The sequence below is a fragment of the Contarinia nasturtii genome, unplaced genomic scaffold (assembly GCF_009176525.2).
Source record: "Contarinia nasturtii isolate CC-2019 unplaced genomic scaffold, AAFC_CNas_1.1 Cnas_scaffold_220, whole genome shotgun sequence".
Classification (NCBI taxonomy): domain Eukaryota; kingdom Metazoa; phylum Arthropoda; class Insecta; order Diptera; family Cecidomyiidae; genus Contarinia; species Contarinia nasturtii.
The window spans coordinates 3,883,451-3,910,671 of NW_022197577.1; the positions used below are offsets into that span (position 1 = coordinate 3,883,451).

The following is a 27,221-nucleotide window of genomic DNA, read 5'->3' on the forward strand; positions in this document are numbered from 1 at the left end:
TATGTATTGATACTGTTCAATACACTTGCTAAATCAAATATACACGCGTATACATAATCAAATTTTTTTGATTGCCAAAATATATATCACGGTAGTAGCAAATGTTTCTTTAAAATGAAGTACTCCAAGATGCGTCCCTAAAGAAAATCGTACAAAAAATTAATGGATTAAATTTTATTTAAAGCTTGCCATGATTAATGCGATTTGTGTTGGTAAGAAAATTAAAAATCAATTTCATGCGAAAACTCATAATTGAATATTTCCACTCTTGCCGCATGTTTTAAAGGCGTCATTCAATTGAAATCTCTAATTTCAATGAAATGAATTTTTTTTCCTATTAACGCACAAATTGCTATGGTATCGTGTTAGTAATTTTGTTGTGGTATATGAATACGAACAATGCGCTTAAATTTTTATGGTTTAGCTGTAACAATCGTCGTAAAAAGATCTCGTATGATTTCCAAATAAAAATTCATCAAATAATCAAATAAAATCAAATTGGAAATTAATATGCGTGGTCATGTTATTGTGCACGAATATGCCACGGACATGGGCACAATGTGAGCGAGCCTTTCGTATTTATTATGGTTGAACCATACGTGAAAATTGACGGAAGTTTGAGGCGTATAAATATGAGTGTTATGTTCTACAAAAAAATGCAGTTGGTAAATCAAATTGGACGCGGGTGAATAAAAGTACATTAATTAGTGCATATTTGATCGACATTGATGGCTTCCAACACCACAAATATAATTAAATAAACGCATGCAATTTTTCATCATTTTAAATGATGATCTAAAACGCGACTGCAGTAATAAAAAAGCGACTATAAACTGTTTACATAATACGTACGGCAAACTGATTGTAAACCGTCATGATTTGCCTGTGAAAAAATGAAGTGCATGGAATGTTTGCGATTCTCATGAATCGTGATTGCTCGATGTTGAACCGGTCAAAAGAAAATGGAAAATCAATTCAGCCACATTCGTAATAATCTTTATCAAATTAAAAACGAAATTTACAATTTCAAAGTTTCAGCTAAAGAACAAGAAACCAAATACATAACTCTAGTATTTGCATAATTTTGCGGCAAATAATAATAAAAAAACTTCAACTTTAACGAGCATAAATATCGTTTTATTTGCCTCTATTTATAATAGAGCCGTACATAAGCGTGACCACGCCTCATGAAAATGAGAAGAAAAGAAGCAAAAAAAAAACACACAAAGAAATGCTCGATCGCGAAACGATATGAATTTCCCTAATAAACAGAATGCATGTATTTTATGCATGCAATATTTCGACGTTAATTGACCGATTTGCAAGCATAATTGCCATCAACAACAACAACAACAACAACGTTGAGGAAAAAATGATTGCGATATTATAACTGAAACGAGCCAAGATAAATGCACATATAACTTGTTATATTGTGTCTGCTGTGTATATTTCTTCTAATAAATCGTTGAAAAATGTTTATAAAAATGTGAGGTAAAGAGGGAGGAGCTCAAACGCTTTACATAGAGAATACGAGAGAGAGAAAATAAAATGCGAGAACCGCGAACATGTATGTGAACAACACAACACGCGCCTAATCGAATATGACAAGCGTTATTTACTCGAATTACATAAAACAAATTAAACGGCAAATCGAAACGCCGGCTTATCATACAACCAAAACCACCACACATAGTGAGAGAGACAACCACACAATTACCGATTGGAATGCCTTTTCTGTGCATTGCACTCACATTGCCACATTCCAAAGTTTACACTCATCACAATGTCAGAAGTGTGTGTGCGTCTTTGTGTACTATGATCATCGCACCGTCTATACTGTTTTACCTGTGTGCGTATGTTTATATATATGAGTGATCATCTATATTCATAATTTCGTGTAAATTATATGACATACATTGCAACTGGAATGTAAAGTTTATGGCAGCATTCGTGTGTATAAATAATAATTGGCCTGAATATAGTTGTGTGCGATTGTTGTCATGACGCGCATTTTGTGTTAGTTCAATCAATCCATCTCATTCATTCTCATACTACAAATTCCTCAACTTTATATTTCCCTTTCTTCGTGTTTTATTTTTGTGTGTATGTTTCATTGTATTTCGATTATTTATCAGTTTCTTTTTCATGTTGTTTCATTTTGTTCGGGCTTGTGTGAGTCACAACGCGCACGATAATTGTTTACCTGCTGTTAACTTTGTACAACAATGATTCAGTTGTAGTTCAGCATTCGTTTTGCGTGGTTTTAAATTTCATTTTTTCCTCCGTTGAATGAGCGAGTGGTGTTTTTGTTCACCCGACTTTTTATTAGTCTTTTTATAAACCAAACAAGTGTTCACTGTTGCTCAATTTTAACGGCGCTTATCGCAATTGAATTTCTTGTTATTTGTTGTTTATTTTATTTTTTTGTTTTCTATATAACTCGATCCGTTGATTTTATTGGCGATTTTTTGTGTTCTAATGCATTATTGGCAATATTATTCGGACTGGTAAACTCGTGATTAAATTGATTCAAGTTGTAAAAATATTACTCCTTTTTTGTTTGCGTTTTAATGATTAAAAAACACTTACAAAACGTGCCTTTACACTGACGCAAGTAATAAAACACTTTATCGAACATTGATAAGAAACACATAAAAAAAAACAGTAACATAGACGAAAAAAAAGTACGATAAAAAAAACTGAAACCTTTGAGCACGGACTACGGCAAATAACTATCCAATTTGCAAAAAAATTAATTAAACTTTTGAGTGCTTCTTCAAAAACGTGTATTTCAAGTGATTTTGTTGTGATCGTGTGTGTGTGTGTGAATCTCAACGGAATATCGAAATTTCAACAAATTTCTAAAGAATATCCAGAATCTCGCATAAAAAACATTTAACTTTTATTTCCGTAAGTCGCCAACTCCACCGATAGAATCAATTTAAAATTTACATTTTATTTCGGATTCAACTGTAAAAATTAAGATTTTATAGGGCCGATTTTTGTTTAGCTAATACGCCGACGGCAAAATTTAACACAGATATTTTCTTTCCGCAAGCTGTAAAGAATTCTCTGGAATATACACACGCAAAAGACCTCACAAGCATTGGAAATGCATTCAAAAATGATTTATATCTAATGAGGCAAGTCAATGATGATAGAATCCTGTTTTCATTAGTCGTTCGTTTTAGCTCGCAACCAACCCATTAGCAAAGTGTGACAGGCAATAAAAATTGAAATTCCATTTGAAAAAACCTCAAAATTCCAACTGCTTATGCCAGAGAAAACACCTCGTTTTAGATTTCATGTTAAATAAAATCTTTCTCTGTGTTTTATGACGTTTTATGATCAGCATGAATTATCACACTTAGATCTTTCATAAATGTGTTGTGGTTTTTTTCGGAAGCGAAATTTATCCGAGGAACTAGTTGGGGATAATCCATTTCAAAAATATTACGCAAATTTCAATGATACTATCGATGTTTTATTATTTATAACGATGCTCTCGACAGTTTTATAAACAACGTCCATATTTCAATGAATATATTGTGACATTTTGATTTGATCATAAAACCAACCAATATCTCTCGATTGAAAAAAGGTCACTATCTGAGAAAATTTGAAATTAAAATTAATAGAAATTAAAAACGATGCAACAAATATGAGTTCTGCAAAGTTTTTCACCGAAATTGTCTCTTCCTTTTCAGTCGCTTTCGAAATTGGGTATTAAATATCTATAATGCAAGATAACAATATGATACACATTTTAAAAATCCATTTCAAACACATTTTAAACGCATTTTGCGAAAAAATATACATTTATCTAAGCGATATGACTGAATATTTAAAATATGTTAAAGCACAAACTGGCAATTTCCATTTTTTCAACTCATTTATTTGAACAAAAATTATTTTTGCGAAAACTCCCATAATTATAAATTCTCCTAAGATGCGATTAGCATATAAATCATCGAAATTCATCAAAATGCCATCTGGTGTTTCGACAACAGGTTTTCTAAAAAAAAATCGATAGAAGAAATATGTTCGTTTTGATGAATGATTGAAGGTAATTTATTGAGAATTTTTAAGAGCGTAACGGAAACCACTTTAAAGACCCCCAAAAATTTGTCTCAAATTGACGGCATCATTCTAAACGACGATAAAAAAAGGAATTTTTAATATCCCTTATATCAATATCAATGCAATGTTATTCAGAGTATAGGAAAAATGGTCGAACATAAAAAGATCCTTGAAAACGTAAAAGCGTTGCTTCAATTTGCATGATGATGATTGTATTCGCTTCTGGGCATAAATCGAAATTTCCGATGAATTATTTCTCAATTCTCATAAATTGAATTTGACGATAAGTGTTTTGCATCGTCTTGCATCCCACATTTGGTGAGCATGGCGGAAAAAAAACGCCAGCCTCCCAAATGACATGCTTTATGATTATTATCCTTGTGTGATAATAAATTTTGCCAATTTACCGAAGTCAATTCGGATGGGCGATTCATTTGCACTCTACCTGTGTGCACCATTTATTACTACACATATATGTACTACACAATAGATTGTATGGTCGATGTTGAAATAAATTTCCGTGTCAAAGTAATACAATGGTCAACCAGGGGATTTTTCCCGTTTTGCAAAACAGCGAAAAGGCCGAATCATGGATTGTACAAATAAATAAAAAGTTCATTTGTTGATATTTCTTGGATGGCGCAGTCGAATAACGATTGCAGTTCATGCAACAAAATAAACAAATAAATACAAATAAACAATTTTTTTTGTGCTCCGTTTAATTTCTGTATTTTTGCAATTGCCGCGTATCCAACTCCAATAAACTGCTGCTGTTGTTGGTTTTTCTTTTCTTTGCCCATTTTGTTTAATCACTGAAACTCGCAAAACCAATTTCTTTGGCCAATTCTTTCTCTCTTCTTTCTTATTTCGTTTTGGTGTGTGGATATATTATACATCAATTTTCCTTTTTATGATTTAAATTTTATGATCTTCGAGTGATCGAAGTGGTAAGTGTTTGCCTTACACACATATGAATTGGCAATAGGAAAAACGACAGAAAAAAACTGTAACGTTCCATCATTGCAGCGAACAAAGAGAAAAAGGTTAAAAAGAATGAGTTTTTTTTTATTTACCTGAACACAGTTAATAAAGCACGAAACAGTGGAAAAAGTGTAGTGAATCATTTGTAAGACGAGCCAAAAATCGTAAATTGTTCGAGACAGTCAATACCAGAAGTCAACAGGAATCACAATCAATACACATATACTTTTTTTTTGTGCATAATATGCATCGCATGCACTCTGAGTGTTTGTTAGCTCGAATTCGTGGTCGTATGTCAAATTTATTGAAGCGATCAATAAATTACATCGCACCGGTGCCATCGCCTCGGCACACAAAAAGCGGGCAAACATTATGCACGGATGCGCATCGATCGATGGACAACCATGAACAACCAAAAAAATATACACATTTTTTCATTTGTTCAATTCCGAATTTTGTCGGTAAATTCAATTTACTAATTCAACCGTTTTGTGTTTTTTTTTTTGCTTTTCTGCAAATTGAACGCTTTGTTTTATGATATTGCATAGAGAATTTATGAAAGTGACATGTATTTTTTCGCAAAGATTGATTAGCATTCTCTGATGGGGGGAATTTATAATTTAATCATAAAAAATCGATCAATTCTCATAACTAAACTGGTTTATTTCAACGAACAAATAAGCCCAACGATTCTCTGACATATATTTATATTTTCTCATTATAATAAATTGATTCGAAAATCTTTTCGCCGCAAGGATACACTTGTAACAATTTATAACATACACACTTTCACCACTTTTTTTTCGGTGTGTGATGCAATTCAGCAATGTTTTTTTTATTTATGAGAACTTTGATTCATAGCGTTTATTATTTTAACGGTTAAGAGACGATAAAGCGTCGCCCGAAATCAAGATAATCACGTAAATTGGATAAACACACTTTATTAAGCTTATTGATTCAAAATAAAGGCAGCTCAAATAAAAAAATGCTTTTGGCAAAAATCTCGTAATTTTTATGGAAACTTCTTTTATGCATTCGCAAATTTCACTTCATTTTATCACACATAAAAACAGAGAGAGAGATAGGAAAAAAATTGTCGATGACAAGATCTTGATAAGTTCAGGTCAAGCAAATTATGAAATTGATTACCATGTGTACAAAAGTTGTTTTGTCGATAGCACAAGTGGTGTTGGTTTCCAAATTAACCAATCAACAATGCACATTTTTTATGATCGAGTAGATCGGAAGAATATATATTCACAATCTTCTTTTTCAATTCGTTTTTTTTTTATATTTTCGCTCTTTAAATTCCATTGAATCGCTGTGAGCGGCCTTCGAATTGAAAATCTACCTGTCCAAATCACATTTTGCTTTTGATCATCTCAAAAGTTGATTTACTATACTACATTTTTATTCTTAATTTTATGAGAGTAGATCATTTTTCAAGTTGTTTTTTTTTGTGTCCTTCTTCCGAGTATGGGTCACTTGCAGACTGTGTGTTGATTGATGAGACGAAAATGAATTAATGGATTCAGTCCGAAGCGAGAAATAACAATTGAATTACTTCTTGGCTTCGGACACATTTTTTTTACGAATGGCTAATCTATTATTATTACATTACTCATTTGTGATCGCACAACCACAATAAATTAATTAACGCCGTACGATACGAATAGTAAGAAGTTCAGTCTCCTCTCTTGATGAAACTTGAAAAATGTGTGTTTGTGTGTGTGTGCACGCGGTGCAAATTATATGGATGGGACCATAAAAAACGGCGTTTTTATAACTTCAATTCACATTTTTTTATAAAAAAAAAAGTCATTTTGTATGTTACTTCGTTCGTTTGACCGTTGAATTCATAAAAGCAAAAAAATGCATTAACAAAACAAAACACGACCAGACACAAAAGAACGAACACAAAAAAAATTATTCAAGACACATTGCAACAACATACATATGGACGACAAAAATCGTATTTATCGAAAAGCTTTTAGTCATTTTCAAAAACGACGTTTCGGCTACGAACACTTTTTTTTATAGATTTTTCGTCGTCGTTGTTGTATCGACAGCACACAATGTCGTCGCATTCAAGAAACACTAGCCTCATTTTTCTCTCTCTTTTTTGATTGTTCCTTCGTTAATGGAGCTTATCACAAATTAAATTACCAAAAACGAAAACAATAAATAAATTAAAAAAAAAATAAAATAAAATAAAAAAGAAAAGAGTGAGCGAAAAAAAACCGATGCAGAAACGCCAACAACAACAACATCAACAGCACCAACAGCGATGGTCACAGCGAAGAGACAGAACATGAGTAGATGCAATTTGTGTAGCGTTGTTTTTACGTGTTACTTTATTTAAATTGGCATACACGTAATTTTTACGATCCGATTCAGGTAGCGCCCGAAATATGTTGAACACGTTGATTTAAAACTACTATTCAATACAACTTTTTTTTTAACAAATATGAAACGATATCACGTAGATATACTGATGTACAAACTTAGTAATCGATGTAAATCAATTTCATAGAAATATTACTTGAGAAACATTTAAAAGAAAAGGTTAATATTTCAAGACAAAATTGCAACATTTTTCTATATATATTTTTAATTTTAACACGATGCTCAGCTCTCAATTCTCACGGTTCAATCAAGAGAAACAGAAATAAATCACATCTTGTCTCTTTTCATTGCACCACCAATTACAGTCTGTCACAAGAACAAATAGTTAAATTGGAACTTCCTGACTAATTTCATTCAAATTAAGATACATGACGAGTAATTATGATGAAAACCTGAAAAGACACCGAAAGATTGGTCGCGCTCGCGCTCGATCAATGAGTGACGATTTCGATTTTGTCGTTTTTTGTGTGTGTTTAATTGAGTCTTTGGATCCGGTTGAATGGCGATCGATTCTCTTTTTTCTCTCCAGACTGCAAATGTAACAAGCTCAAGCTGTTTCAAAGTGTAGACAAAAACAAATAAATCAAATTATGTCGAATTTGTCGCTCAGGGGGAAACCGAATTAGTTTTAATGACAAAATTTTAAAACTCTAACTTTCAAGCGCTATATTTGTTTTGTCAATTTTTCTATATCGATTATATTACTTTGATTATGAACACAGCAGGCTATCGGCGGCCAATTGATTGTGTTTCGATGGTTTTACGATTTGTCACTTTGTTGCGATCGTTCGGTCCGATGCGAAGTCCAACAAATTTTGCTCAATAAAAAAAATCACGCAATCGAGTTTTCAAATAAAAATTGAACCCCTATCGTCGTATGATATTTTTATTCATTTGCAATTCACGTCGATCGACATGTATGATTTTTTCGATTTTGTTTACACAAATGCGAGCACGTTTTATGTAAGTCATTTAAGTGTACGTCCTTTTTTCTGCTCTTCTATTTCTCCGTCGATTCGAAGTGATTTATTTAATAATAAAATGTCTTACATACGTAAGATGAACTTTTCCGCACTGTGATCCACAAAATTCATTTATAACTTATCTTTTACTTGAATTTGAACTCACGAAAAACTGAATCTGACATTAGTTTTGCGATACACATAATTTTTGACACACTTTTTATATAAAAATTACTTAAAATGGGAATTTTGGAATGGAATCAATCCTTGCATGACGTCGTGAAACTTGACACAGGGTATTTTTTCACAAAAAGCCAACATTCTGGAAGTTTGAAAATATTTCAATACAATTTACGGGTACTTCCCATACAAAATTTTCGTTTTTGGGTGAAAAATAAAATTTTGTTCGGAAGGTACCCCTAATATGTATTGAAATGTCTTCAAACTCTCGGAATATTATTTTTGTGTGATAAAAATAACCTGCGCAAAGTTTCAGGTCATTACGATATCATACAGGCATGGCTTCCATACAAAAATCCAATTTTTTTGAAATATTTGTATGAAAGGTGTGTCAAAATATATTTGTATCGCAAAACTAATGTCATATTCGGTTTTCTCGTACCCAAAAACCCCTCAATACATATTTTTGGATGTTTAAGAATACATTAAATATCACTTTTGGGGGGAAAATTGAATTTTTCTCATGGATGGCCATGGGCATCACACCAGACATGACACGTTACTCTATCAACCAAAGTCGCTCAAAATCTAATGGTTTCTATTCCTCGGCACCCCCAATCATCCTGTGAAGTCAGATTTTGAGTTACTTTTCTGGTTTGAAAGTTATCGTGTTAACAAATTTTTGCGTACAGGGTACCACGCACATACATTCGGACATCGAAAAAACGCTAGATTCGTGTTCCCTGGGTCCTAAAACACCCAGAAAACATGTTTTTCGAGGGTGTTAATTTTTCGACCGATTCCAATACTTTACCTTACACACTAGGTGTGTGCGGAAAAGTAAAAACTTGATTACAGGAAGCAATTATGTGTGAATCGATGCAATGATATCGGAAGAAAGTTTCAATCGATTTGGTGTGTGTGGCATTCGCAAGTAAATGTTTTTCTCCAAATGTACGGAAGATTCTGTAAAAGACAACAAACTGGCTGGCATATATATTGTGCTCTCCATTTGCCTTTCACTCTAATCACGTTGAAAATAATTTAATAATGAAACTTTATTCGAACTAAGTCATTCAATTACGAACGGTGCCAGATAGAAATCCGCGTGAGGTGCCATACACACACATCAATTGGATCGTCAATTATGAGTGCACTTTTCGAAACATTTTCACATGCGCAATACAAATCGATCGAAATCTAATTAGCTTGTTATTTATATTCAAATAACTAATTTAATGGAAGAACTTTACTATTTTCAGGTGAATCAATTGTAGTTTAATTATGGTTATAAGTTTGAACTTTTCTGTAAACACGAAATAGTTTAACGGTTTAGAACTAAAAAAAGGCAACAAAATGAGGTGAAACTTCAAATTGCATGAAAAATGTGTATGGAATGTGTGCATGTTTTTTTTTTCGTTTGAAACGAAACCAAATGAATCCTAAACAAATTGCATGCAAACGACCGTGCAGAAAGAAAGAATATGTTAAGAGTCGTTTCACTTAAAATTAAATAAAATTTTAATTTACTCGCTTGCTTACAGGCATTTCACCAATAAAAAAATATATATACATATACAACACATACATATATATGTCCATCGTATAGCTCAGGGCCTGTCAAAACGTTTATGATTATTGTGTTCGCCTCGTTTCAAATCGAATTTATGATGTGTATTTGTTTACCTGCCAGCAGCAGCGGTAACAGCAGCCTGCGCATACAATTTTTTTTATAAATGGTTCTTTGTTTCAATGGTTGGACGCGCGAGCGTGCCGCATTCATATACCAAAATAGACAATGATTTTGTGTTAGAATAGCTAGATATTCTGCATGTGAAAACCAGCATAAAAAATTAAAAATACATACCATTCAGAAAACCAGAATAAGGTATAAGTTCTACACAGCACGCATCATACACTCAAATACTCAATATTTCAAACCAGTTTAATAATAATTCTGCGTTAAATGATGTCCATGGATATACTTTATTCACTTGCATCAATGTGTGCAATGTCGTTTGATGTTTTGACGAATAATACAGTTAAGGTATACCGAAGATGAAATAGTTGCCATTAGTATTTAGTGGGGGAAGTGTCTATCTCTCTCGAGCTTCTCTTTTATCGTTGAATATCTCTCTCAATCGTTCGAACGCGCGCGCGCCCACTTGTTTTGCGTTTCGATCATTGCAACAGATGGATAGGTTCTTCTTGTTGTTGTTTTTTCGCTCATTACTGAAAACCGTAAAAATTGACCATTATAGTCAATTGGCCGTGTTTCGATACGGTAGTACCATTTGCCATCAGCAAGAATTATCACTTAAACGATGATACTTAATTCAATTATCAAGACAAGAACAGAACGACGCATTTCTTCGTCTTTTATATATATATATTTTGTGTTACATTGATGTTTTGTTCCATATCGCCTGCGGCTATGCGCACTATCGTATTATGATCAAATTATTAAAATTTTATTCATCCGCTGACGATCAATGCTGTAAAGACAAAATGATTCGGTCATTTAGAACGAGTGTCGGTTTGAGTGTGTGTATATGCTTAACAAGTCGCTAACAATGTATGTTTTTCCGCATATTTATGCCAATATTATATATTCTCAATCTGTGCATCTCGATTTTGTTACATTTCAAAAAAGAAATTGAATTCCGCATGCACACAGTATTCAAGCCATTCGGAACATTAATTTAACAAGGTAAAAAAGTTCTTTGTTGATTTTTCTCTTTCGCCTTGCGAAAAAAAAAAGAAAATAAAAACTCATAATTTTAGTATTTTATGCGTACCTAATTTTTTCCCGTTTTCCATCTTTTACGATCGAATTCAGAGTTTTTAAAATAAAAGACGGTTTTCAGAAGCCAACCGTTTATGATCTCTTTTGATTGTTTTTCTTTTTCTGTATATGTGCAAGTGTGTATTTCTTTTCTTTTTTTCATTCGCATTTCATCGGAATTGACTTTATGCAGACACAAAACTGAATGGTTTGTTCTGGCCTTTAAAAGAGAAAGCGTTATTGCCCCATTGCAATGAAACAACAAAGATTCTCTTCTGCTAATGAGATCAAATGAACATTTGGAATGCATGTGAAATGAGAGGTGGTAAATGCTATATTACGAATTTTTAAAACCACAGATTCTCGTTAGCGCGCATCAATTACGCGGTCGAAACAACAACGATGCAATTGCTTCGACTAAAACGAATGAAACAACGGGCCAACACACCAACTGTATGCATTCATTTATGCTTTAAGCGTTTAATTAGCACGATTTGAGGTTTTCTCTCGCCGATGAACGTTACAATGAATTACTTTATGCTCGTTTTCATATTGTTCATTTGAAATGTGCTAAGTTTGCCGAAGATTTGAGCGAAGAGATGAAAAATGTTCCGTTCCGAAAAATTGAGATGTTTCCTCATTTTTCATACATTGTAGGAAATCAATTCAATTATCCTTGCCGTCTGTCGTACACGGGTGACTTTCGATTTGTATAAACAGCTGGTCAAAACAATTCAAACATTCAATGTTTTTTTTTTCGAATTGTATTCGTTGACAGACTAAAATGCCAGCCATTTGTATTACTGTATTTATTTGTATCAAAGCTAATTGCAATTTAAACAAACATAGACATTTACGGTACAAGCAAATAGACTCGGTTGTGTTTTTTTTAACTCGAAAATGTCAGTGTTATTGCATTATTGCTGTATTTTTCACATCCGCTTTTGACAAGTTATAATGTAATCTTCGGCCCCCCGAGCAATTGGTTAATATCAAACATAATCATTAAATAATATTTTATTATTATTTCGATTGACGACTCAAAAGGCGTTCATTTATACGTATTGCTTTTAATTCATACCTTTGTTGTTCGCCATACACACAGCATGTCTGTCTTTGAATTGTGTATAAATATATTGCTGTTATTGTGTACATCAATTTTTACATTTAGTCTTATTAAAGAGGCGCATTTTTCTCTGTCATTTTCTCAACTACTGTGAATTTGCCATGCACAATCGTATTCTCGGATGTATCAGTGTGTAAAAAAAGAGTGAGCGAATGTGAGTGTATGTATTAGAGGGAGATAGCACATGCTCCTAGAACCACCGGCAAAAATCAACTACACAACGACTATAATGTACGATATAAATAACGCAAAGTTGCAATTTCACACGCGATAATTTTCCACTTAGTAATTTTTCTGTGTTGTGTTTTGCTTCATTTTGCTTTATTACAATGTGACACGCGTTCAAAGCCAGTGCAAAACCTCTCAGTTCTTTGTAGTAGATAAAAAGAGCGGCCAGAAAGTGAGTTCAAAATGTTGCAAACAAAGTCATCGAATGTACATTTTTTATATGAGTATGTAATATATTATATGGACGTTGTTCCGATAATCTATAGGTGAACGGTCTACCAAATATAAAAATGGAATGGAAAAAAGGAGACCAAACGCGTTTGCATTTGAAATTCACAAATTTCAATTGATACCTCAGAAACATTGCAACAGATTGCATGCGTATTCGTGTCGTTCCTTCGTTTTAAACCATTGAAATTATTAATAAATTAATAAATCATTCAAACTTCGGCATTTGTTTATGAATTTTATGAATTAATATATATACAATATATAAATTCAAAATAGCGACACAAAAAGAAAATTCAATCGTTTCTTTTCAATACGCATACAAAGTAGTCATTTTCGTGTATTGTTTTTCTCTTCACTTTTCGGCCTCTCCTCTCCTCAATTTTGTTTAATTACATCAATTTTGTGTTTACTTATTAAAATATTGAATAATTATATCCAAGAACTAAACCGTAGAATGTATACATTTATTGTCTATTTTATGCTGTTTGTGCAGGTTTTTTCATCGTTTTTTTTTTGTTTTGTATTACATTGAAACGAGAGAAAAAATCCAATTACTTTAAACACTCACCATTTATTGCGAATAGTAATATTTCATTTGTTATTCTCATTTTCAATGAATATGCTACTAGTGAGAAAAAAAGAATTAAAATAATTTACGATGAATAAATACCACAGCCACACACATACATATACACGCTCACTCACTCTCACATGTGCCTTCGAATCAATTCAATATTCGAATCCATATGTTAGCATATTACAATCAATGTGAAGTGTTTATGTTGAATTCAAGAAGGAGAAAAGAAATATATATGCACACACACAACATCCAATTAAATTATTTCTCGGTTGTTTTTCATTTATTACTTGATGTGGAAATTCAAAAATGAAAATTATATGTATAAATAAATGTATTACTTTGTAATATTGTTTCAATTTTCAGCTATTTCACTATAGTGCCCTTTATTTTCTCATTGACATGCAAACCGATGAATTTATCAAAACTTTCATAAAAATTTTATGAAACGTCAAAAATGCATTTGGATTTCAATCAAAAATTGCGCTGTGATTCAATCAATTATTCATATTTCAAACAAAATCGGCTCTATCATTTCAATTTTTTTCCCTCATTTCCATTTTGTCAATCATTTTTCTAATCATAATTCACATTTTACATATAAATAATTTTTCGTTTTTCGTAATGCAACATTTTATATGTATATAATTGTTAAAAATATCATTTTGTTACATTGTAGGTTATTTAATCAGCATCAAAATTCTCACCATCGCCCGAATACCACAATTTGATACGCCCGTCATGGGCATATCAGAGGAGACCAAAATCGATGCAATGTCGCATGATGCATCGAAAATGCTTGGCAATGTGATGGAGCGGCCAGGACCTCCGACCAGTGGCGGCACCAATAGTCCAATATCCGATCAAAACAGTGATGGTGACATGGACGATTTTGCACCAAAACGTAAACAACGAAGATATCGTACCACATTCACCAGTTTTCAATTGGAAGAATTGGAAAAGGCATTTTCACGCACACATTATCCGGATGTCTTTACAAGGTATGCGATGTTCAAGTTTTTTATTTTTGTATTAACATTCGTGCGGATTTGAATTTTTCGTAATGTCGATTCTATAGTGTGCGTATGTGTGTATGAGTTTGCGAAGATTTTTTTTTAGCTTGGGTTAATGAAATGTAGTTCACTGATACATCATCGTTCGTGCCACAAATGTGCATATCAATGTTTCACATATATGATTATCACACCTCTGCTATTCTCAAATGATAACATCAACATCGTATGAACCAATTTGTCACAGCTCAAACGCAACCGCAATTAAAGCCGAAGAGTTGAAATCAATATAAAAAAACTGCAACAACACGACAAACAATTTTCGTTTTCATTGCTGCAAGCATTTTGAATCAATTTTGCTCAACATTTATAACGCATTTATTGTCTTTGCAACAACAAACCATCCACAAACACACGTCATATAATTGAATATATATATATATATATACATATATTCGAGTCACATTGGAGGGAAAAAACCAATTAAGCGATACACAGAAAATGACGGATTGGAAAAAAAAATCTAATTAAATTTATGTGTTAAATTGAACAAAACGTTTCATATCCAGTTAAATTATTTGCGACGCTCATGTTTTGCGCAATGTTTTGTTTTGTTATTATGTAGTTTAACACACATAAATCTATTTCTATGTCTTTGCACTATGAATTTCGTTGAGATAGCTATTCTTTTTTCCTTCTTCTTCTTCCCTCTCACTCTTCTGTGTTGCCGCCGTCTCTTTCTCTACAACTTTCATTTGGTTCTTTCTTCGTTGCATCGATTGCATATTTTGTATGTGCATACAGAAAAAAAAGCATACCAAAGAAAATCGAGTGTGTATATGCGTGCGTTTAATTAGAAAAATGCACAACTAAATGAAATGGCATTTGCCTGTGGCGACTAAATACTTTGCTGTATAACACCAAGCATTGGTAACGAAAACCTTAAATACCAATATGAGTTTTCTGGCAATCTCTTGCAATGATATATTCCAATTCAATTGACGAGTATTTGATGCATACAAAACGATTTATATAATTATAATACTACGTTGAAATAATACATAAATGCCCAATCAGTTTGAGCACTTGCAATGCAGAGCAGGAAAATATAGCTTGAATAACAGTATCATTCAATGCGTTATATGAAAATAATACATTAATGATGCACGCTCCATTTAGTTGAACATAAAGCTCCCGTTTTCACAAAGACACTTGTGTTTTATTTTCCTTTTCAAAACTTAAATGCAGACGATGTAAATGCCTAGTGGTCTTTTCGTTAAATACACTTTGAATGTGTACGTTTTTTTCCTAGGAAAAGCGCCGCGTTATTATTATTATATTATTATTGCCATATAGACTCTAGCACTGTTTCCCCTGAAAGCTAAATTGATTTCGTAATTTTACGTATTTAAACGTGATTTTCATCTAGTTCTACAATTGCATTTTTTTTTGCTTCCCATCTTCCTCACTCTCACCACTCATTGCGCTCAATCTTGATTTGATTGCTCGCTAGTTTGTTGTTGCTTTTTGTTGCTGATTTGTTGTCGTTACCTTTACTTATATGTGTCTCGTTTTTTCGTTCACAGAGAGGAACTAGCAATGAAAATTGGACTAACAGAAGCGAGGTAATAAATTTGTTTCATCGTTATCGTTTAGTTATTGTCAGTTTCATTGAAGTTTTGGCTAATGATTTGCTATTTTTTTTCTCTCTTTGCAGGATACAGGTTTGTAATAAATTACTCTATTATTTTCAGTGGAATTGTAAATTAGACAGAATCTCATCATATAATATTCATTTCGATTGAGAAACATTTCAAAACAATTTGTTCGAATCAAATCTAGATTCAATGTTTTATAACGCAAGAATTCCCAATTTTTTTCAATATTTTTTGTATAAATTCAAAAAAAGGACAATAATTTTGTGGATCTCTAGAAATTTCCGGTAAAAATTGACATTTTTCTAAGTTCACAGTCGCTTTCAGATCGGCCCATTCCAATCAGACTGGAAATGTTACAAAAGAAATAGGAGTATGTGCGTAAATTGGTGAAAATGAAACGATTTGAAATGTAAAACACGAGTATATGGCTCGTATAAAACAAAACAAATGCACAAATTGTAATCAACATCAACTATTTTCAATTTCAAGTTAGTGTTTATGGCAATTGCATTGTGTATATCGATTCTAACAAATCTAAACTGCATGAGGGGGTACATGCTCAATGATTGCGGCTAATGACGATCATAAAAATATTATACATTGATGGAGCCAGGACTCCCCACACAACATAAACCAAACAGAGAGCGAGAGACGAAATCGATGCAATCACAATAATGGGCTGATCAAAAAAAAAATAGTTGGATTAATTAAATCACCATGTAATCGAATGCAATTAGAATGGCAATCTAAATTAGATTGCAATTGCCTGGCGATATTGATTACTTGGATAAATTTCAAATAGACTTTAATTGCGTTCCGTTAGTATACGAATAAGACTTGCTTTGAATACACGGCCAAATTAATGGAAAACAATCGTCATCATTTGATAAGAGAATCGGAGAGAGAGAGAGAGAACATTTTTGTCTGCTTTATTTTTGTTTTAAAACTCTTCCAAACCTATTTATAAACAGTAGTAGCTCAGAACAACTAGAAAATTACAAAAAGAAAAAGAATAAAAACATGCTTCCAGAATATGAATTGGCAAATTTAGAGAGTTATAATCAAGAATCATTAAATACGGGTAATCAGGTGACGGTGTAACTAAACACCACCCGCTGTTTATCATCTAATGAGTTTTGTATGTGCGTATGCCATTATAGACATGTATTTTATAGTGAATTTACAAACATTTTTGATCGCACAAAGCTAGACTACTTTTCGACACATAACAGTGTATAAATAGGAGATGATCATGGTGGTGGACGGTTTAAAAAAACCTACATGATAGATGTATTGAAGGTCTAGTGCACATGTTGTGCATACATAAATACTTTATTCAATTAACGACCGCCGAATCAATGGCTGAAAAAGTGGTTGATCATTCGACCACGTGAACGATCCTCACTCAAATACGTTCTTTCGACAAAACTTATCCCAATATTCCAAGCCATTTTGTTGTGTTCGTTAATGACTTTAATTTTCCGCTACATCTGGAAATTATAAACATCTTCCCATACAAAAAAAAATCAATAAAAAAAGAACGGGAATTGGACAAAAAAAATAATTTGGTTTTTTTTTTGGCTCAAATAATTTCTTTATTTGAACCAACAGCAGTTATAATAAGCAACTGCATCGTGTGTTACCTATTGACCGTATAAATTGCCGTTTAAAGTAGTAAAACGTCATTTATTGAATTGTTCGTCTGTTAACGATGCACAATAGGCGTGTACTCAACGTATGTGATACCATTTCATTAAATCATAAATTAAATCATGAGATAGAGAAAATATGGAGAGATATTCAACCAATGAATCACATGATCCCATCAGTCTGGCTCATACAGCTTGATATTTAAACAAGGAATGTTCACCGCACACACACATTAGTCATGCCCGAATATTCAATTTTTTATTTCGTTCAAAATTGACTCTAATAACCATTTGAAATATATATGGTAGTAAACAAAGTTAATTTTCCCAAAATGAAACACACTGGAGCCATGCACGTCTAATCAATGTATGCCATTACACGAATTTCCCATGCAAGCTATTGATTTATTGCCAACAACAAAGTAACATGATTTTCTGATTTTCTGATTTTGAAGGCCTCCCCGGCGATTTTATTTGTTTCATATTTCATTTGTTTATACAGTAATAATAACGACTCATTTTATTTCATTTCACTTAACTGAGAATGTTCTTAATTATTTTTACTGCATTTTGCTCTTTTTCTCTCTTCTAAATAGAATAAGTTTTCACGACTTCCCCCTGTCTTTGTGTGCAATATTTTTATTCCTTTTATTTTGATTAAATTTTCAATTTTCAATATACTTACAAAATTATACATACCAAATTATTCCTACCACGAATGTATGTTGTCCATGTCCCAACTCTTGATCTAATTGTAACCTTTCCCCAGGGATTTAACGCAGATGGATTTGCGTTCATTGATATTACATTGCTTTTGATTAAAAAAGATATAAATCTATTTGGAAGCAAAGTTTATAATTGTTCTTACTGTGTAACTCTGAATGTAGCCGTGATATTCCACAAAATCGACCCATATCTTTAATTAATCAAACAGCACTTCGTTCAATTTTTCATCATCCATTCAAGTGATCCGTCTCGATCTCGTTTCAATTGGGTTACTTAATTCATAATACGTTTTTTTTCATTAACTTGTGTTGTTCCATGTAAGCACTTCGAATTATTAAATAGAGCTTCAAAAGAGAGAGAGAGAGAGAGAGAGAGAATCAGATCACTCAAATTGTTGGCTTTGATGATGTTTATCGTCGATGCATTTAATGTAAACGTTTATGTCAGCGCAAAATATCAACGGTGAAGAGAGAAAAGCCGAGTTAATTTGATTTTTTCGTCAGAAGCGTTTCGATGTGCATTTAATCGAACGCTTCAACCTGCAAATCAGTCGAAATTATTGAAGGTACTGAATCAAAACGATCAATAAAGATGAAGGAGAGAGAGAGAGAGAGAGAGAGAGAGAAAACTCCAACGAAGATAAGACAATATTCATTAAAACTTAGTTTTCTCACTCACTAAAGATAATCATCGATGGGCCCGAAACTGATGTTAATAACAAAATTTTAAAGATTAAATGAAGTAAAGTGAACATGAAATGCCAACGAACGTTCAACAACATTAATTTATGCAACAAAATAACACAACACAAGCTACATCGAACAAATCTTTCAGAACAACAACATTTCGATGCCTACGTTTCATTTTAATGAAATTGTAACAGAATCGGCCAGTACGAACGAGCGTAGATAGACAAAGAAAAAAAGCACAAGAACAGCACGAAAAAAAAACTGGAGAAAAAAGGAACAACATCAACATTGAAAGACGGACAAGGAAACCTTTAAGTGGCAGTTTGGTCATTTCATTTTATACGTTTTTTTATTTGTGTGTGGCTGACTGAGTTCGTCGGTGCCAAGAACATCGTCTCAGCACAACCGAACCGATGTTGATACACTTACAATGAATCCTAATATTAAAAAAACTACACACACACAGGAGACAATTACAGTAAATCTTGATAAACGAACTGAAATATCATGAGCGAGTTTATTAAAGGAAAATAATGACAATCGAATAACAATACATCATCGACAAATTGACCAAATGAGATGAAGATGTATGATACTGCATTTGTATTGAATTATCATTGAACACATTTCAATTGGAAATGAAGACAAGAAGCGCTATGAATGTACAAGTGTTGACACAATCAAACTAAATTACATCGAACAAAATAACATACAAAATACACGATCTTTATCTAATAACATCACATCACATCAAAAGAGGAATATAGACACCTTCATATGAATCGCTTATAATAAAAGTAGTGAATGAGAAAAAGTGAAAATAAAAGTCGAACATAAAGTTTTTTTTATATAGACAAAATCCATACAAAAAAAACTTTATGTTCGACTTTTATTTTCACTTTTTCTCATTCACTACTTTTATTCTAAGCGGTTCATATTACTTTGATATAAATTAGAACTTTTATTAATGACGAGAGAATGGTACGTGTAGATTTTATGCACCGAACAATTTTAGTGAAAATTCAAATTTTTTTATTTTCCAAAAAAAAAAAAATCTTGATAACAAACGATTTTTTTTTTAATTCATAACCTCATTCAAATTCATACTTCATGTTCTACCAGTGTTGTATGTCGAAAGAAGTGTGTGAGGTAAATTTGAAATTATTTCACATCAATTGTCGGTTATTATATTGAAGGCTAACCATATTTGGTTTGAATTATGTTCGAAAGTATCGACACATCCAATTACAAATTAAGCAGATTTGCAGAGCGATTAATATCGATATGAATATATGTATGTGTATGTACTCTGGCACGCTGTTTTATTAAAAGGTTTATGTTTTCGATAATAGCTTCAAAAGGTGGACTTCCCTTTTTTGCAGTGCGTATCGAAATGGTTCAACACCGGCTCTATCTCTCAACCTCCGTGCCGGTTTTTTACCTACCTCCTTTTCTTTCATTCCGATTGAAGCATATTTTACCGATTTTAATTAGAATTGACTGGTCTGTATTTAGCACTTTGTTAAATAATAACTTTAATTTATATTTTAATTGCATACGTACGCAAGTCAAAAGCAAAATAACCGAAATGAATTGTATATATTTTCGTTGCGTTGATGAGACAGTTATGTGTTCGGCCCCCACTCTCTGACTGACCGCAGCCAAGATAATATGCGTGACAGGTTAAAATGGTAAAGATTTTTGAAAGATTAATGAATATTTCGGTGTTTCGGTTAGCAGATCAGTTTTTTTTGGGATCGTCAGCAAGATAACAACAAAAAAATCATGGTGGTGTGTGCATGAGAGATGAAGGAAAAGAAGCTAAAAACTCATTTAGCTGTATAGAGTGAGATCTGTTCTTAATTTCATTTCAATGATGATGATTATTATTATGATTGGTGGTGGTGCTTCTAGTCTCTCTCTCTCTCTCTGCGTCTCTTGATCCATCTCTCTGTATTAGAGTTCCTCTTTCCTCGCAGATATCATACGAGGGGATTTTGATAAAATGAAAACTGCTGCTTGATCATTTCAGTTCACGTAGCAAAATTCATCAATAGAATTCTTCTTTTTTAATTTAGTTACATGTGGTTGTGCAAATGCAGACGCGCGAGCGCGCGGATGTTGAAAAACGCGGCAAGCGAGTAATTCAATTAAATTAAATTATAGTGTAGATCGAGTTGAATTAAAAAAATGCACTTTCGGCTTAAAGAACTTATTAATGTGGCCATGCCTTGTGTATTTATCAGCTCTCTACCTCTTTCTTCATATTTATTGTTGTTGTTGTTTTTTCACGTTCGTTTCATCAAAACTAAATTGGTTTTATTCTCTTTCGTATGCCTTCAAATCAAATATGCCAAAATAATGAATAAGTAAATGAGTAATAAGTGCGTGTTTTTGCGATTGCAATCGCAACTGCGGCAAAAACATGGTACGAAGCAAACCAACAAAAAAAATAAAAGAAATGAACAAATCACTAACAGGCGAGAGAGCACCAAAGCCAACTAACGAATTCATTTTCGATGATGAATGCCAAAACCATACCGAACACAATCACATCATCGAATTGTGGAAGTCAGTTATTATCGCTAATCGAAATGCAGTGGAAGAAATCCGGCGGGCATTCAAGCCAATAATTTCATCTTCGGTTGTGTCTTTAATTGCAAGTGTGCAATTTTTGTATCATTTCATTCTCTCTTGTACTTTTCGAATGATACAAATTCATTCCGATTTCATTGTTGCAATACACAAAAAAAATATTGTGGAATTGACTAATTGATGATATGAACTCGATCGATTGGTTTGGCCAAACGAATGAACAACACAAATTACTATGAGAATTTAGCAAACAAAAATGGTCAAATGATGTTCAATGCACGAATCACATCTTTTTCGCCAAGTCTAAAACTCGATACAAACAACTGTGAATACAAAAAAAAAGTTTATCGATTGATTTTGGTTCGGTTAAGATTGATTTGTTATTATTATTTGTTGTTGTTTTTGCAACTTGGTCTGCAACAGACGGTTTCAATGCATTGTGTGTGCATGCGAAACGAGATCGATCACAAAGATCTGGTAATTGACGTTTTTGTTTTTACTTGGCCTCATCGATAATTGCCTAATTACATCATTTGCACGTAATTGCAATGTACAATCACATCTTTCTTAGAGAAAATCGTATATACACATATCATTGGCGAGCTGGAATCTCGCGCAAATATACCAACCATACGCTGTATGCATATTTCTCTCTTGTTGGCATCTCGGATGTGAATGTGAACATTTTTCGAGAGTGATGTGCTAATTCAAATGGACAATCAATGGATTAGTTAACATATTATTGCATCAATTCGATTTTGTTTCTTGCCTGTTTGCTTCTTCTTCTTCTTATTACTCGTTTGTGCAACGGTTATTCAGGCAAAATGCTAAATGAACTGTGCGCTCTCTCATTTGCAATCGATATTTCGTGCTCGCTCTCTCTCTCTCTCGCAAACTTGCCGCAGATAAATATGACGAGAAAAAGTCGAAAAATTTTATTCACAAAACAAAAAAACATATTGCATTCATAAGAATTCGTAGCGATCTGCCGTTTTAATTTGTTTATTCTGTCTTTTTTACCATTTTTCATGGGACTTGACTGTGTTTCCTTTTTTATTATTTTGCTTTTGTTGATTTGTTTGGTTCGTTTTGAAAAAATAAAAATCGTTCTGCCTCTGAACTCAACATATATTATAACATATTTTTTCCGGTATGGTATTAATTTCGAGGGTTTGTTCTGCATATACAATGCCGATAATGTTTCATGTCGCAGAAAGTCGGCGCGAAATGCGCACACCATCCATTCGCGTACCATACACACGTATATTAACATCGTACGTACATATATCCATCAATTTAACAAATAATCATTTCCAAGGAAACAATTTATATAATTGAATTAATTTTAAACACACCGATGTACACTCACACACACCGTATAACAAACGTACGAACTTATTGAGTGGCCGTGCGTTGCGCTCTGACTTAAACTCTCTTGTTGCCGTATCTTTTAGCATTCGCACAACATACATACATGCATGGCACACACTTAGATCCCTTGGAACTGTTAATTTTCGTTCGATTCTGTATTAGAGTGGTTCGATTTTGACATTTTTTCAAGAATCAAAAATCGTACCCCTATAACCTCCGTAGGAAGGTCATAGAAACATGACTATAACAACGAATTCGACAAAAAATGATTTTTGGTGATGCGCGGCTCCAGGTGGTTTTAAAAAAAAATCAAATTTTGATGAATTTTGAGCACTTTAAAAATTCAATAAAAAATGGTCCACCGCGGGTTTTTTGGCACGAGAAAGCTGAATCTGGCGTTAATTTTGCAATACAAATAATTTTCGACACTTTTTTCATGAAAAAATCACAAAAAATGTGGAATTTTGTATTGAAGTTTGATGTTGTAATGACATGAAACTTTGCACAGAATGTTTTTTCTGCAAAAAATAATATACTGAAAATTTGAATAAATATCAATACAAATTAAGTGTATCTCACATTTTTTGTGATTTTTTCATGAAAAAAGTGTCGAAAATTATTTGTATTGCAAAATTAACGCCAGATCTGGCTTTCTCGTGCCAAAAAACCCCCGATGGACCATTTTTTATTGAATTATTAAAGTGCTCAAAATTCACCAAAAATCATTTTTTTTTTTCGAATTCGTTGTTATAGTCATGTTTCTATGACCTTCCTACAGAGGTTATAGGGGTACGATTTTTGATTCTTGAAAAAATGTCAAAATCGAACCACTCTATTCTGTATTATTCTTGTTATTATTTGCCGTAACGTTTCGTTACTAGCTTGCTATGGGCTTGTTCGTCAAAATGTGTCTTCTGTCAATATCTGCCAGTGAGTGAGTTTCAACGAAAACAGAAAAAAACGTGAGCGCGCGCGCGCGATTTTTCGCATGTAAATCGTAATGAAAAACATTTGCATTTATTTCATTTATTGAATCGGAAACGTGCATAATATGATAATTTGTTTTGAGAGTTGCAATGGAAATTAGCAGAAACGTTGCTACACAAACCGATGTGTACCGTCGACACAAGTGTGATTCAATGGGTTATTGTTTTTTGTGTATATCTGTACTAATGTTTGTTTGATGATATTTATCGAACATTATTGCCCGTTGGCCACCTTACAAAATTCGTGTTCATTCGTTTACATCAGTGCAATGGGGTTTTCTTTAAACTGTGTTGTGGATGATGATGAAAACTTTTTTCCGTACTGTGAACATAGTTCATTGACTGTACGCGCATGGATTTTATGATTAGATTGGTCGCTCATGAATACAATTTCGATTATATAGTCTGTGGCCTGTCGATCAACGTTCGATGTTGCCGATTTTTTTGTTACTGTACTCACTTGATTATCTTTCTCAATCAACTGACCATCACTTGCATGTGTTGCAATCGTTTGTGCTGAGAACTCATGGTCTGTTACATTGTATCGCAAATGATCAATGCTTACAAATGAATAATAATTAGCACAAAATCTCTGCAGTTTATTCATTTAGCCGCATTAATTTTATGCGTAACTTGCTAATAATTTCGTCATCACGTCAAGTGAGTGGAGGGCTGCATTGATCATTATGACTATGTATGATTTTGAATTGTTCTCCACTCGTCGATCATTTTAACTTCACTTTTGCCCATCCGTTGTTCATTACAATGTGTTTATACGCTTTTAAAATGGGCAGCAATTAGAATGAATTTAAATTAATCTTTTATTATTGTTTTGTATCGTCCCATGGACGTTCAGCGCATTTCTTTGCTGTATCATCACTGTGTCTATTGATTTTCTGTGTGCCCATTGTCCGAGAGGAATTCAAATTAGGCATTGATTCTACAATTGTAGATTATAAAAAAAACGGGCAATCGTAATGGAAATAATAAATGCGAGATATGTTGATTAATTACTTGAACTCAATCTCTAATTAACATATCTCACTATATATTGCGATGGAAATGATTTGAGCAACAACAACAACTGAGGTGATTTCTCAGCAAATGCTAATCACTTTAATTATAGACGTTTGACTATGTTCTTGAAGTGTTTTTTTTATTATTTCTTTTCAATTTGTTTATTTTTTTTTCTCTCGCTAAAACACTGCTCTGTAGATACATCGATTCAGATGATTAAGTTTTTTGTTCCGTTTCAAATTTGGTTTCAAAAGTAATATTAATTTTCGATTTTTTTATTCAATTTCTTGTCACAGGTGTGGTTTCAAAATCGTCGCGCAAAATGGCGCAAGCAGGAAAAAGTTGGCCCTGCCGGGCATCCTTACAACCCCTATTTGCCAAGCGGGGCCCAGGTACCATCGGCAACTGTTGTTGCATCCGCATTGCCACCAAATCCATTCACACATTTGGGCTTTAATTTGCGAAAACCATTCGATGCTAGTTTAGCCGCATTTCGATATCCACACTTACCGGGCGCATCGGTTTTGCCACCAGCATATCTACACCAATTTCACAGGTAATTGATCAACCCAATATTTTATGTTTTCCTAATTCACTTCTTTTTTTCAATTCACAAGAAAAGAAGTGTGTTGTTTTCATTTTCTTTCTTCATTTTTTTAAATTCTCGTTTCTTTTTGTTTTGTTTTTAATTATCGCTTCCGCATGGCGGTTAATTGACCGTAGTAATGTATATCCGTTTGATGATTTCGATTGACTCATTTCTTTTTTATCCTTTAACACTTCTTGTTCGTCCTGTGTTTTTATTGTATGTTGTTATTCGTTGTTGCCTCTTTGTTTATTGATCGTTTGCTTCATTGACATTGAATTTAGAATTTAATTTGGATATATCTTTTTTTGTTTTGTTTTTTTTTTGTGTCCGTTGGTGTAGAACGCCGCCGTCGCCAATATTGAGTTCCTTGCCACCTGGTGTAGGTGCATTGTATTCGCCGAGTGCATCGTTCCAATCGTTGCTTGCAAATATATCAGCTGCTCAACATTCGAGCGCAATGGCAGCATCGAAACCGCCGCCATTTCATGCGGCACATGGTGATTTTATGAACAGCGCTGGATCGCCACCGATCTCGCCTCAAGGCCATCCATCGACAGCCACAAATTTAACAACGACCACGGCAAATAGCTCAATCAGCAGTGGTGGCAGCGATGGTGCCTCACCGACCGATGATCGAAGAAGTTCATCGATAGCCGCCCTTCGATTGAAGGCACGCGAGCATGAACTTCGTCTTGAGATGCTCCGTCAAAACGGGCATGCTCCCGATATTATCAGTTGAATTTTATGGTAAAAATTACGTAGAACAATTTTGATTAGTTTAAATAACAAAACAAAGGAGAAACATTTAATAGTGCAAATCACATGCTTTTATAATATTATTATATTTCATTCAGTTTTTCTCACACAAAAAAAAAGCGAAAACCGAATTTAGATTTAATACCGATACATACTTGCAAAATGAATACAAAGTTATTATAGCTTGTAGCGTAGACTTATTATAAATTTATGAATAGAGGTGTATTTGCTTTTCTCTTTGTCGTTTTGGCAAAAAAACAATTATGCTTGAATTGCTCATTTATTGCTAAATAAAGTGGCGCACAGAAACAACATTTGATTTGTTTTTTTTTTTAGCAAAGAAAATACTTTTTTTTGAGTATACAAACATGAAGTATATATTAATTATGTATAAAAATGAAATGAATACTTTAATAATTTATTCACGAAAAAGGAGACTTTGGTTAGATTACAATTACGAATAGACATGCACCAATCTAGATAGGATTTTGAGACAAACAAAAACGCTATATACAAATTAGCTAGTAAGTGGCAATCGAACACTCACAATTTAAAGTAACAAAAATCAAAACAAAATGTGAATGAATTCAAAAAGCTTTTTAATAAAACACACAAA

The 27,221-nt window shown here is 33.1% G+C and overlaps 1 protein-coding gene across 1 annotated transcript; it reads left to right on the plus strand.

The window, feature by feature from the left end:
* Positions 1-2,251: 2,251 nt before the first annotated feature.
* Positions 2,252-27,221, plus strand: LOC116337193 (homeobox protein aristaless-like). The gene is made up of 6 exons (XM_031761575.1): positions 2,252-2,910; positions 14,236-14,557; positions 16,156-16,194; positions 16,287-16,293; positions 25,557-25,816; positions 26,189-27,221. Exons 2-6 carry the CDS (start codon positions 14,298-14,300, stop codon positions 26,586-26,588), a joined length of 966 nt encoding a protein of 321 aa, XP_031617435.1. The 5' UTR covers positions 2,252-2,910; positions 14,236-14,297; the 3' UTR covers positions 26,589-27,221.